The 12,592-nt window shown below is 30.7% G+C and overlaps 2 protein-coding genes across 3 annotated transcripts in view; both read right to left on the minus strand.

The window, feature by feature from the left end:
* The window catches only part of sNPF (short neuropeptide F precursor), a 43,355-nt gene extending 39,536 nt beyond the window's left edge, over positions 1-3,819 (minus strand). The window contains exon 1 of the mRNA XM_089258142.1: positions 3,349-3,819. The gene's annotated coding sequence lies outside the window, so the exon portion shown is untranslated. The remainder of the gene's footprint in view (positions 1-3,348) is intronic.
* Positions 3,820-6,220: 2,401 nt separating this feature from the next.
* LOC115565230 (carbohydrate sulfotransferase 4) overlaps positions 6,221-12,592 on the minus strand; it is a 38,583-nt gene continuing 32,211 nt past the window's right edge. The window contains exons 2-4 of one of the 2 annotated variants that reach the window (XM_089257577.1): positions 7,240-7,422; positions 6,968-7,178; positions 6,221-6,902 (exon numbers count right to left, since the gene is read on the minus strand). In XM_089257577.1, the coding sequence (XP_089113703.1) occupies positions 6,771-6,902; positions 6,968-7,178; positions 7,240-7,422 (526 nt within the window). In that variant the 3' untranslated portion in view covers positions 6,221-6,770. The remainder of the gene's footprint in view (positions 6,903-6,967; positions 7,179-7,239; positions 7,423-12,592) is intronic. The other variant, XM_089257578.1, reaches the window with a different exon arrangement.

Below are 12,592 nucleotides of genomic sequence, written 5' to 3' on the forward strand. Positions count from 1 at the left end.
ATTATTTTTCTTTAAGTAAATATACTAGAAGAAGATACAAGAATTAATACAATACAAAAAAAAAATATATATATATATTTTAAATAAAATATTTTTTGACAAATAAAAATATAAAAAAAAAAACAATGAAAATGTGTGTCTTCAAAAATTTGTATTTATTTATATTCAAGAAGCTTTGTAACATATTTTGTTAATTAACAATAGTCTATATAATTTATTTATTAATTATCTAGTTTTTCCTGGCATACAAGAATTTTGTTAAATTGTAAAGATTTTGCATAATCCAATTATATATCATATATATTAAATTTAAACATAAATGCAATTCGAAACATATTTTTTAATTAGATTTTTTCTCAAAATATTATTATTTTCTCAAAAATATTGTACTTAATAAAGTTGATCAAAAATAAAAAATATTTTTAAATTTAATGTTTATATTAGCGATAGTATAATATGCTTTTTCAGATGAAAGCTTTTCGTATTTTCTTTATTTGAATGAATTTTTAATAGTTATCCCCCATTCACATAATCCCATGATTGTTTCTTTTGCGTTTTTTTTCTACCTAGTAACGTGTAAATCTTCTTAGCTGCATTTATTTATTTGATTAACAATTACACAGCCTGACATGCGCTGTGAATGTGGATTTAATTAAATTGTTTACGACTTGGTCTCACATGTTGCCCACATATTTGCATATTGTCCAATCTATTTGCCATGCATTGTTTATACAGCTGCAGCTATCTGCTGGTTGCTTTGTTTATTAACCTGGTTAAAAGCAGCCAATTAAGAATAATTAAATGCGAATCCTTTTCAAATTATTGGGCTTAATGCCTAATGTAATTAATAGTGAACAATATGCATGTTATCCCATTAAATATGTACACTTAATGCCAAAACTGTAAAGCTCTGAAATGCGCTCAAAAGTAGGCAATCAAATGTAAAGTTTTTACAATTGGAGATCAATTGCAATAAAAGACAAAATGTACTGAACGGTGGCAGAAGACTTGTTAAATAAAATGTAAGAAATAAGTTTTAAAAAATAACAATAGTAATAATTAACATGTAAAGCCTTCAATCAGAAACATATGATGATTTTAATATTTAAATAACAAAACAAACAAACAAAAAGTAAAATGTATATGAATACATTTCTCTTTTTTACGTATGTGTGTGAATATAAAATTTCATATTTCCAATAAATATGTTAGGCTCCACTACAGCTGCCTCAATCTGAATATCGTATCCCACATTGAATATATATATTTTAAAATTAATGAATGAATTATCAATTACAATGCATTTTATTTCATATACAGATCTGTAATTATTTCGAATTAACCATATATTTTCGCTGAAATTTCTTCGATTTTTTTTTTTTTTTTTTTTGCGTTTTTTTTGCATATTATATGGTAATTTTTCATTTTTTTCCTCAACATCCACACAAATCAGCTAGACAACCTGCTCGGCTTCACTTATCCTATAATCAGCTGGGTGGATGGCGGTTTGTGTGTGTTGGTGAGAACATGTGTGTGTGTGTGTGTAGGTCTCTGTGTGTGTAGGCGTGCCAGAGCATATATTCCATATACCATTTGGTCTTGTCGTGTCTTGTCATTTTCATCTGCTTCCGCGCTTCTTGTTCTTTATTTATTTTTATTAGCCCGCGCCCCGCTGGAAGCCAACTAGTATAGCTGGGCGTGAGCCACGCCCATCGTGTAATAATAAGAATTTTCTATTTATCAAGTGACACAAATCTTGATTCAAGTGTCTGCTGAGCCCTGACTCAGTTGCAGTTCCTCTAATGATAATGCTTAATTTTTTTCGAGAAGAAAATTTGCTCGAAATTTGTTTTTGATTGCAAATTTACGAGAGTAAGATAGAGAGAGGGAAACAGAGAGTGTGATTGACAAGTTGATACCCTGTAATGTGTTAGCTTAGGCCTAAGACGAATAAGCTGTTAAACAACTGTCAGTTGATTGGGGTATTCCTGAATATGTGTTTCATGTTTTCCTTGCATTATCATGCCTATTTTCTACTGCTTAATTTAGATGGGTTTTTGATGAATCGATTTGTATTGTAAATTTATCTTCCTTCCAATATGTATAAATAGCTGTCAACGCTCTTTGCCAAATTTGTTCTCCAATTCTCCCTAGTCTCGCAATAAACTCAAATCAAATAGAGCTTATCAAACATATCGAATTAAAGAACAATTTCACATCAGCTGTAGCCCTTTGCTTAGCTTCAAAGTAGCTAAATATTGTAAAGCTCCCACAAGGACTCGACTTGCCTAAACTTTGGACTCAAAGGTTTGTCGCCGAGCGAGGACAAACAAACGAATATAAAAAAAAAAATTGATTGACAATTATTGATATTTTATGAGCGGGCCGCCTAAAAGTTCTTGTCGATGTAAATTTGATGTGGGCATATTGCCTGGCATTAAAAAGAAAACCAGACATGAGGAGAGAGACAGCGAAAATGAAAGAGAAGAGAGAGAGCAGGCATTTATTTAGACAGTTGTACAATTGCTTTCAGATTATTTAACATTTGCGATTACTTTTTGATTGCCCAAATTCGAGTTGAAAAAGTCACAAGATTTTTCGATTACTTTGAAGCAAAGTTGAAGAAAGGGTTATTAAAACTATAAACATTTCACAAAAAATTTATTGATCTATAATAATTATCAAATATCATAGAAAATATTTCAATAATAATATGAAATATTAATATATGTATTATACATTTCTTGATTTTATGCAGATATATTTATAATATGTTTGATCCTATTTTATACAAATACGATTTTAGTCATTTCACATGTACATATATTATATTCAACAAAATTTAAAAACTGAAACACAAATTTATATATTATATATTAAAAATTAAAAAAAAAAATATATATCCTGAAAACGACTTATTCATGTTTATATGACAGAATTTTTCTAAACTTTTAAAAATTCTCTTTTTTGTTAATTTGACAATTTATAATATAATTCATTACCCAGTCCTTTCTAGTAAAAGGTAACTGTATCAATACATTATCTAATATTTCAACTGAGACAATTTTTTTTTTCTAATAGTATGAATATCATGAATTTTATATATTTATACATATATATAAATATTCGGTGACTGACATTTTATAATAAAATGAACTTTACAATCAAGTTTTTAGAAACCCTATTAAGAGCACTCGAAAACGTGTTGAAACATAATTTTGCGTTAAATCTTTATCAAAGTCAATTTTGTCTCAAAATTAATTTATCGTAAATTTAATCGTTTTTTATATTATATTTTTATAAACAGTGCTTAAAATTGTCATAAAAAATGAAGCACAGAAAACTCACCTGGCTGTTGTTGCTTTTCAGCGATGGCAAATAGATTAAATACAAATTAGATCAACGCACGTTTACCGTTTATAGCGCGATGCGACGATTGATTAACTGGAATTTGTTTTTGTCTTTCTTATCTGCACTGAAAATTCTAACTGTAATCGAAATTTGTCAGTCAACTCAATGTTGGAAACACGCACAGACGAAAAACTAGCATTAGCTTGCAAAAACTTTGTCAATAAAATTGCTGCAGAAAAACGCGAATTAATGTTGAAACTCTATTTTTCTGATTAGTTTTTCGAACAAGAAATAGACAGTTCATAAGTTTTTTATTTTGTTTTATAAATATTTTTTCTTGGCTTGCTTGATTTCAAAAACTGTGTTCTTTAACCGTTACTTGGCGTAGAGCGCTGGTTGGGTTGGTTGGTTCACTGGTTCGACGCGCACGAAACGAATGCAATGTTAACGACGACGACGACTTGTTTTATACGCTACGACTTCGCTCGCTGACTGCCGAACACCGACCATATTCGGCAAACGGTTTCAACTTGAACGTTGTTCGCATTGCTTGCTCCTGTTGCGCCCAATTCAATGAAAGCTGCACGCCGGCATAGCCTATGCGTTTGGTTTACGTCTTGGCTAAGCTGCAAAGCTCTCGTGAAGCGCCCACGCAGAGCCGAGCAATATAAGCGACTGACGTCAGCGCGACGAGGTCGCCTTAATTGAAAAGCTTTTCTAGTGTCCTGCCATTCGCTGGCTTTCAATTTTGCTGTTGGCTGCTTCTTCTTCTTTAAGTACGCACACGCATTCAGTGGGCGGCGCTTAATTTTTTGTGTTTTTTCGGACACCTTTTTGGATTTACCAACCACAAGAGGGTTGAAAGCTAATCAAAAACGTTAAAATATGTAACACACACACATTTACACAAAAGACATTTTTGTTTTAACAATCATTTAGTTTTTCTCGCCTCCCTATTTTTTTTACTTTTTTATCGAATGTGACGTTCCAAAGCTACAGATCAAATTTCTTTTTGCAGCTGCATTTACATTTCCCATTTAGGTCTGCCATTTGACATTTGACATTTGATTTAATCACTTAAAATGAAAGTTAATCCCATTGTGCTAAAAGAACAAAACAAAACAAAAGGGAGAAGGATATAGATGAAGGGAGAAGGCGATGTTAATCTGAATCATAATTCAAAGATTACGAATACACATTGCGTTGCGGAGAAGTTCATTTAACGTTTAATTCCATTTGCTAAGTATGATTTTATAGAAATGTATTTATGCTGCTTTAATACAATTTTAAAGATTGTATATAACTATGGTTTAAATTTAATTATATTATACCTAGTTTAGGTATGTCGAAAAATTTATATGTATATTTACAAAACAAACTCAATTATAATTGAAACCATATTGATACTCGGTTATAATATAAAAATAGATTGGTTAAATACAAATAATATATGGAATATATTCATACATAAACATATATAGACACAAATATAGGTATGAAATATATGAAATTATATTCTTAAGTAATGTGATTTCTAAATAAATTTAAATTTACTTTTTTATATAACCAATAATAACTAATAATATTGAGATTCAATATTTTATCATGTGCATAAATTGCTTTCAACGTTTCACCATTTTTCAGCAACATTTTTGAAACTAAATATAAAAACAAAATTGTAAATTTATAAAAATTTTCAATAATAAAAATAATTGAAATAGTGTAAGGATCAAAAAAAAAAAGTAAGAGTACAAAAATTCGGTAATAAACAAATAAGATAACAATTTTTCTCAATATTTCAGTTTTAATTATTTTCCTTGAATCAAAATCCACAATTGGATTATAAGAAATTGACGGTTTGTGTCCAAATAAATAGCCAGCAGCAAGCTCGTCAAAGCTCATGGTTGGCAGTCAACAGTATAGTAGTGGATGAAATAATGAGCATACTGCTCAATGTAACAGCTAGAAAATCTTTCCAGTTACAAATCAAAAGATAAATAAAACCGTATAAATTAACAAATGAAAATTGATCAAATAATGCATACAAAATTAATTACAATTTAAATTTTGACTGCCCACATAAAAATATGAATTGCTCTATTTAATTGTATACAAAAATAATAGAAAAAAATCAACTGAATACAAACGAATTTCCGATTATATTCAAAATCTTGAATGTAATAATGAGAAGTCAGCCGAAAACGAATTAAAAAGTCACTAAAGGTAAATGAAAACACACTTTGTTTATTTTTTAAGGAATATTTTTACTCTTTATTTGATTGCTATTTATTTATTATTTATTTTTTTATTATTTATGCAAATATTGCCGAATTCGTTCATCAAATAAAAAAGTTTATTTAGTTTTACATTCATTACGTAACGCACTTTGCTGGGCTTTGTTTAATTTTTTATTTTTATTTTGCAATGAAAGATTCATTTCGAGCTCAACTTAGTTGGTAAGAAAAAATATGATTGGACAATAATTTGTATATGATACATAATAATTACAATTAAATTACAACTAAATAACCGTAAATATTTATATGTAGATGTATATGCATTAATTATTCTTTAATTTCCACATTAAAATAATGTACACTAAAAACTTAGGCTTAGGAGTCGAGTGCCCATTGCTTAATACACTTTTCAATAATACGATTTGACGCATTCTTCTCTCTTTTATTTCTTTTTTCAATAATTTCCTAGTTTGTTCGATTTTGATTTAGTTTTGTGTTATTGCACAACAATATCTTCATTTTGTTCTAAATTTAATTACTGATGATACGTTTTCTTCTTCTTCTTCTTGTATCTAATTACTAAATCACTGGATTTTCCTATGCATTTTCCTATGCATTTCTTTCAAGTTTTATTTTAAAGCAGAAAATTACAAAAATTGTTTTTTTTTTTTTTTTGTTTTGCCTAAATAATTTACATGGAGTTAAGCTTAATTATCTTTTGTTGTATATTTTGCTTTTGTTTTTGCATTTGCCCGCTCGTGCTATAGACTATTTTCTCAGTTATTGTTCGCTTAAATGCTATACCTAATATATATTTGATATTCGATCTACACAAAAATTCGCCAATTACTAAAAGTATGCAATTATCGTAATCCATATATGTATATCATATATGTATATATTGTATATGTGTATATAGTTATCGTATGTGGTATTAACTATTGCTCAGTAAGTGTGTTTTGCGTGTTTGGCAACAGCAAAAAAAGAAAGAAAGAAAAATCAAATGAAATACAAATATTAAATCAATTATAATATTAAATGAATTATTGCGCCAGCTATAAATCGTTTAAATAAATTTTGTTTCATTTCCTTTTTGCTCGCTCAACACGACGATATCACAACAAAATGTACCAAGTAGAAGAATTAGTTATCGTTATCAGTTATCGATAGCCACAAATCGATTCACGTAAATGGTGGCGGCAGCACAATCGGATCGAAGCTCTGCTGTAGCATCGAAAAGTTACTGAAATTCGCCATGCGCCGATAGCCCCACAGCTCCATGGCCTCCGTGCAAACATCCTGAATTTGTTTGATCTAGGAAAGTTACCAGAAATTTATACATGTGAGAATTATTAACAATTTGAGTAAAGGTAATTTACTAGGCCTACCTCTTCCGCCTTGAGATCCTGTTTCCAGTGGAATGGCGCCGATCTGGAATCACGATATGTGGAACTAACGCCGCCCTTGTTCTCCTTGGTATGCGTATCCAGAAACTCTTCGACAGCCGGATCAAAGGGCAGTCCGTAGAACTGTAAAATATCCTGAGTCATGTCATACGGATTCAGCGAGAGATCCTCATAGCGCAAAGTCCTATGCAAGAATAATATTCAATTATAAAAAGACCAAATTAAATATATCAATGTAAACTCACCTAAAACGTCCTGGATATGCTTTCAGCAGTTTCTCCGCCGTCCTGTAGTCATCGACCAGATCCTGACAGACCAGCGCGGGATCCTCGCAATCCTCGTTGCCCGCACACCAGACGCGATGACGCCGAGACTGCATTGTGCCCCGCGGATCTCGGACCAGCAGCACGATACGCACATTAGATAGACTGCAATTATATGGAAATTCGAGAGTGTTATGCATAAAGTATATGATTAAGCGGAACAATAATTGCATGCACTCCATTATAACTGGCGTAATAGTTGGGCAGTCAGCGTGAAGTTCGCTGTGCCGTAACAATGCCATTCAATTAAGTCAAATTAAAAGTTTCAATTGTGCATCATAATTGCTGTTTAATGATAACTACCAATATTCGCACACACAATTTGCAAATTATATGTTTTTATTTTTGATAATACGTCATTCTGTTAATTAAATAAATATTCATTGTAATTTCGAATTTTATTAGTTAATATAATAGCTCAATTGCAAGGTCTGTTCTATAGAATACTTAAAGCAAATACATAAAGATTTTCTGGATAATATTTGAAATATTTCTTGAGCCAATAACGGATAAAAAAGAACTTTATTTTTTAATTTTTTTTTTTTACATTTAATAATTTTAAATTAATCATTTTTTTAATATATATAGAAATTTATAAAAATAATTTTGATTTTAAAACAGAGATAAAAATGCATGAAAATAATTTCCGAGTTATTTCTTAAATATTTGTGCTTTTAATTTAACAATTTTAGCCTTTTGCAATGTAAATGCTGTTGTTCAATTATTAGACCCATTTAAAATATCAACGTTATCAGCGACAATGTGAGAGCGTTGTAATTGACATTTACCACAGAATAACCAACTGCATTCCCTGCCCCAGCGAGCCCAGGCTCCTCTCCAACCGCAATTCTAATGAGTTTGTGGCAATCGCTAACTGTCAACTCGTCAACAAAATTATGCAGGCACAAATGTATCTCACAGATACATATATAGTCTATAGGATTTGACATGAAATGTGATAGTAAATTGGATTTGAATGGCAAAAGCTGCGATTCGCAGCTTATTTGGTTTACCCAAATCAGCAATCATATATTTCCAAAATATATCTTATCTCTTTGCATACATTTAATCGTTTATCGATCAGACGAATTATCTGCGATATCAAACGGCGGCTGTAGTCAATGAATGCATATCATTGATTTATAACTACCATTTAAAAAAGAGAGAGATATGTATTTCACCTTGTACAAGCTGCTCAGTTTGCAGTAGCATATGCCTCATAGAGACTGTTATCATTGCTGGGTATTCAAATCGATGAGAATTCGCTGCGAATATTGACACAATATATAATGAATATTTCGAGCAATTGAACAGAAGAGCAGCCAAAAAATATTTGTACACCAATGCAAATACAAATAGAAATATATTTTTACAGCTGGATGGATAGAGTTGAGACTATCGACGGGTTGACTGTGTGTCGACAGGCGAAATGTCATCAGAGAAAGCAGCAAGGCGTGCAAAAATAATAACAGTAACAGTTAACAATAACAGTAACAGTAACAGTAACAGTGGGGAACCAGCTGCAAGAGTAAGCAAAGCGAAAACGAAAAAATAAACAAAACCCAAGAAAAATCTTATAAAAACTTGCACTAAAGCCGCTAAAGCAAATTGTGCGAAATTCGAGGGGCAAATTGAAAAACCACTGAAAAAAGCAAACAGATGAAAAAAAAAACGTCATTTGCATATTGCTAAAAGCCATCGAAAGGGGCTCTGGCCGAAGGCATCAAAAAAAAGTTCAACGCTTAATGACGGCGAATTGTTTAAAGTTTTTGCCAATGTTGCAATAAAATATAATTGCTTCAATTGATATTTCCAAATACACAAGGAATTTTAAGCTGAAACTAGCTTAAAGCCACAATTTATATTAAATATAGTACGCCTCTGTATGCAATTCTCATGCCTAGCAAAGTGAGCAAACTCTTGTAAATATGTATTTGCTGTTTTTATACACGTTCTCTAAAACAGTTTAAATACTAAATCTTTTGAATATATACAATTCAGCTCTCAGCTATGTCTATAAATATCTGACATATTGACAGTTCATGGTTGGGTTTACATACTCCAATGTTGCCTTTGCTTCTCTGGCAGCTGCTTTTGTGCTTGAATTGAATTTCTTTTTAATTACATTTTATTTCATTTTTAATTTTGCCCAAAAGCACCTGATGTGCTCCAAGTGCTGACTTGAGAGGCACTTAATGCGCGTACCTACATATACATATATTATATATATTGTATATTAATAGCCTCCCACACACACACTCATGGTGTGTAAACTCAAATTTCACTTTTTGTCAGCTTTTGTTTACTTTTTTACTTATTATATAAGCAAAACTTTAAATAACAATTAAATACATACTTGAACTAGTTCGGTTAATGGAAAATGAATAAGGGCACATAAAAGTAAACTATCCTTAAATATTTTTAGAGAATTTCATTAAATGTAATACATTTAATTTATATTTAGTTTATTAACTTTCAGGTACTTTTTATGGTTGCCATCAGAGTCATGTAAAAAAGTAAGCCGAACCATTTCTGTAACAATAAATCAGAAAAAAATAAAAAAAATATTGCGCATACGCTTCGTTGACCAAAGGCTCGCTTGTTATGCGTGTGTGTGTGTGTGTTTGCGTGTTGGTTTATTTATACTTATAAATATGCATAATTGTCGCGTGCGGGCCACAAAAAAAAAATCTACGAGGAGACTGAATAATATATGTACACCACAACAACAGCGAAAAATTTTCAACCATGAGAAAATGCAAAGAGGAAAAAATATAATTTTTTCCCTGCGAGAAAAGAAGGAAAAATAATTTTAAAATAAAAAATAGGAAAAGAGTGGTAACGAAAAGAGTTAAAAAAAAAAAAAAACAACCAAAGGCAGATGCAGTTAATGAAATTTTAAATTCAGCACGCGCCGCAATTACCCAACAAAATCTTAAATGTAAGAAGCGAAAAAAATAATAAACAATAGCTTAATTATGAACTCTGAGAATATATACAATTGAAATGATATCAAGCCAGTATATAATCCAACTTGATGTTTAACTTTAATATTGAAGCAAAGAGATTGACCTAGACGTAAATAACTTTCATTTACCCATCACTTTCACAGGGGCTCGCTTTGCCCGCCATTGTTCCCAGACAATTAATCAACATTATCAGCTTATGTCAGACAAGCCCTAAAAGCCCCTTCAAATGAAAAAGGCAAGAAGAAGAAACGTGAAGAGGGCACAGTTGCACGCATGAAACGAAACTCAACCGCTAATCCAGTTTAATGCTAATTACACAGCACAGCACATCCGATAATATCCCGACAAAGTCAACATGAGCCACCTCCCAAACATATGAATGCCCTAATTTTAACAAATTGGATTATTAATATTATTAATGTCAAGCAGATGAGATGAGAGCTAAGCAGAAATTAATTACACAATAATAGTATATATAATCAAGCGAGCAAAAATTATAAATACGTAATGACATTAACTACTTTATTAACTGTAACTGTTATTATAAATTTAATAAATTATGTAAATTATATATTATATAATATTAATTTTTAGCTATGCTCCATTTTTTATATCGTAACTACTGATCGTTGTTCATGATTATTTATTAATTGATTTTATTTTTGTAAATTTTTTTTTTTTATTATATATTATTGCTTTATCCATTTGTTTTATATTTTTTCACATTTCAATTTATATTTGTTTATTTTTTATTATTCATTACTTTGTCATTCAATCAGTCACTCTTTCGCTCATTACTTATTACTCATCACTCATTATTCATTACTCATTACTCATCATTCATTACTTATTACTCATCACTCATTATTCATCTCTCATTATTCATTACTCATTACTAATTACTGATAAAGTATAATATTCTTTTCATATAGCTACAAAAGCTCCAGAAATATTTCGAAAGCAGCTTAATAATTATTTATTACAGTACAAAAATACAATTATTGCTAGAAACAAAAAGGATTATTGTTTATTAGTTTACATATAAAAACAAATTTTGCCGCTATGAAATACCATTCGATTATGCAGCTTAAATATTTCATTTTCTCATTAGGCGCACAAATCTCATTGTTGAGCTTGTAAGCTGCGCCAGAATTATTATACAAAACTGAAAATGTATTCAGGCAGCGCCGCGCGCTCAACAATAACACAAATGGAATCCGAAATGTTCCAATGGGTCACGCATATGTGTGTCATTCATTAGATGTGCTGACAGATGAGTAATGGCAGAGTGTTATAGAAATCAGTGCTGAGCTGCGCTAATGACCAGAAATATTTTGTCTATCGATTGCTGGCTTGGCTCATACATACATGAGGTTCAAGGCCCCGAGCAACACGTGAAAGACACGAACTAACCACTTTTGCTTTTCCAAATGTACATACATATATAATAAACACAGATATGAATATGTATTGGGTGAAGCCGTCACAAAAGTTATGTAAATATTTGTGCTCAACGCCGTCATATATTGTATATACAAACATGGTATATAAACTAGCTTTTATATTGATAAATCATTAGTCTTTAGCATAGCATTAGAGCTGACCTAGAAGCTACAGTAAAAGACAGAACCGGGTTTCAGTTCAGCTAACTGTAAAAATTCTTTACATCTAGAGCGAAATACATACATTTTAGCTTCGTCGAAATACATCAACACATTTCGAGACTTATCTGACACTATTGATTTGCGTTTTGTTGATGTTTTTAAATAGCTTTGCGCTGATTTTGTGCCCTTTATATTTTATTTATTTTTTGCCTGCGTCTTTTGATCTTGGCAACGGTGTCAAAATGCCGCAAATTGACGCAATAAAAAAAAAATAAAAGAAAATAAATAGCAAAAAGCGTGTCCGAAATACTATGTGATGGCTCTGAGTGAATCACACACGTAGCAACATTTTTTTTTTTTGGGCCATGTTCTGCCGCAACATCTTGCTGGCCAATAGGTCAAAGCTGCAGTTGAATTGTGGAGAAGCAGAGAAAAGCTCGAGTACCGAGTCTAGTTTAATATATGTTTATATATATATATTATAAATATTTGTTGGCTCCCCTGAAGCGTTACTCAAATATAACAAAGAGTTAGTGCGCGAAAATTAATAATTTAATATGATAATAATTTATATTTTCATTTTAATTAAACTTTAATTACTTGTAAAAATGAAAAAAAAAATTTTAATTTAATAAAATTTAAATTGATATGGGCATAATAAAAAAAATATAAATAAATTCATTAATTACAATGGGCAAACGT

This window comes from Drosophila navojoa, chromosome 3 (assembly GCF_054131105.1).
Source record: "Drosophila navojoa isolate 15081-1374.11 chromosome 3, UAZ_NAV_1.0, whole genome shotgun sequence".
In the NCBI taxonomy this organism is placed as follows: domain Eukaryota; kingdom Metazoa; phylum Arthropoda; class Insecta; order Diptera; family Drosophilidae; genus Drosophila; species Drosophila navojoa.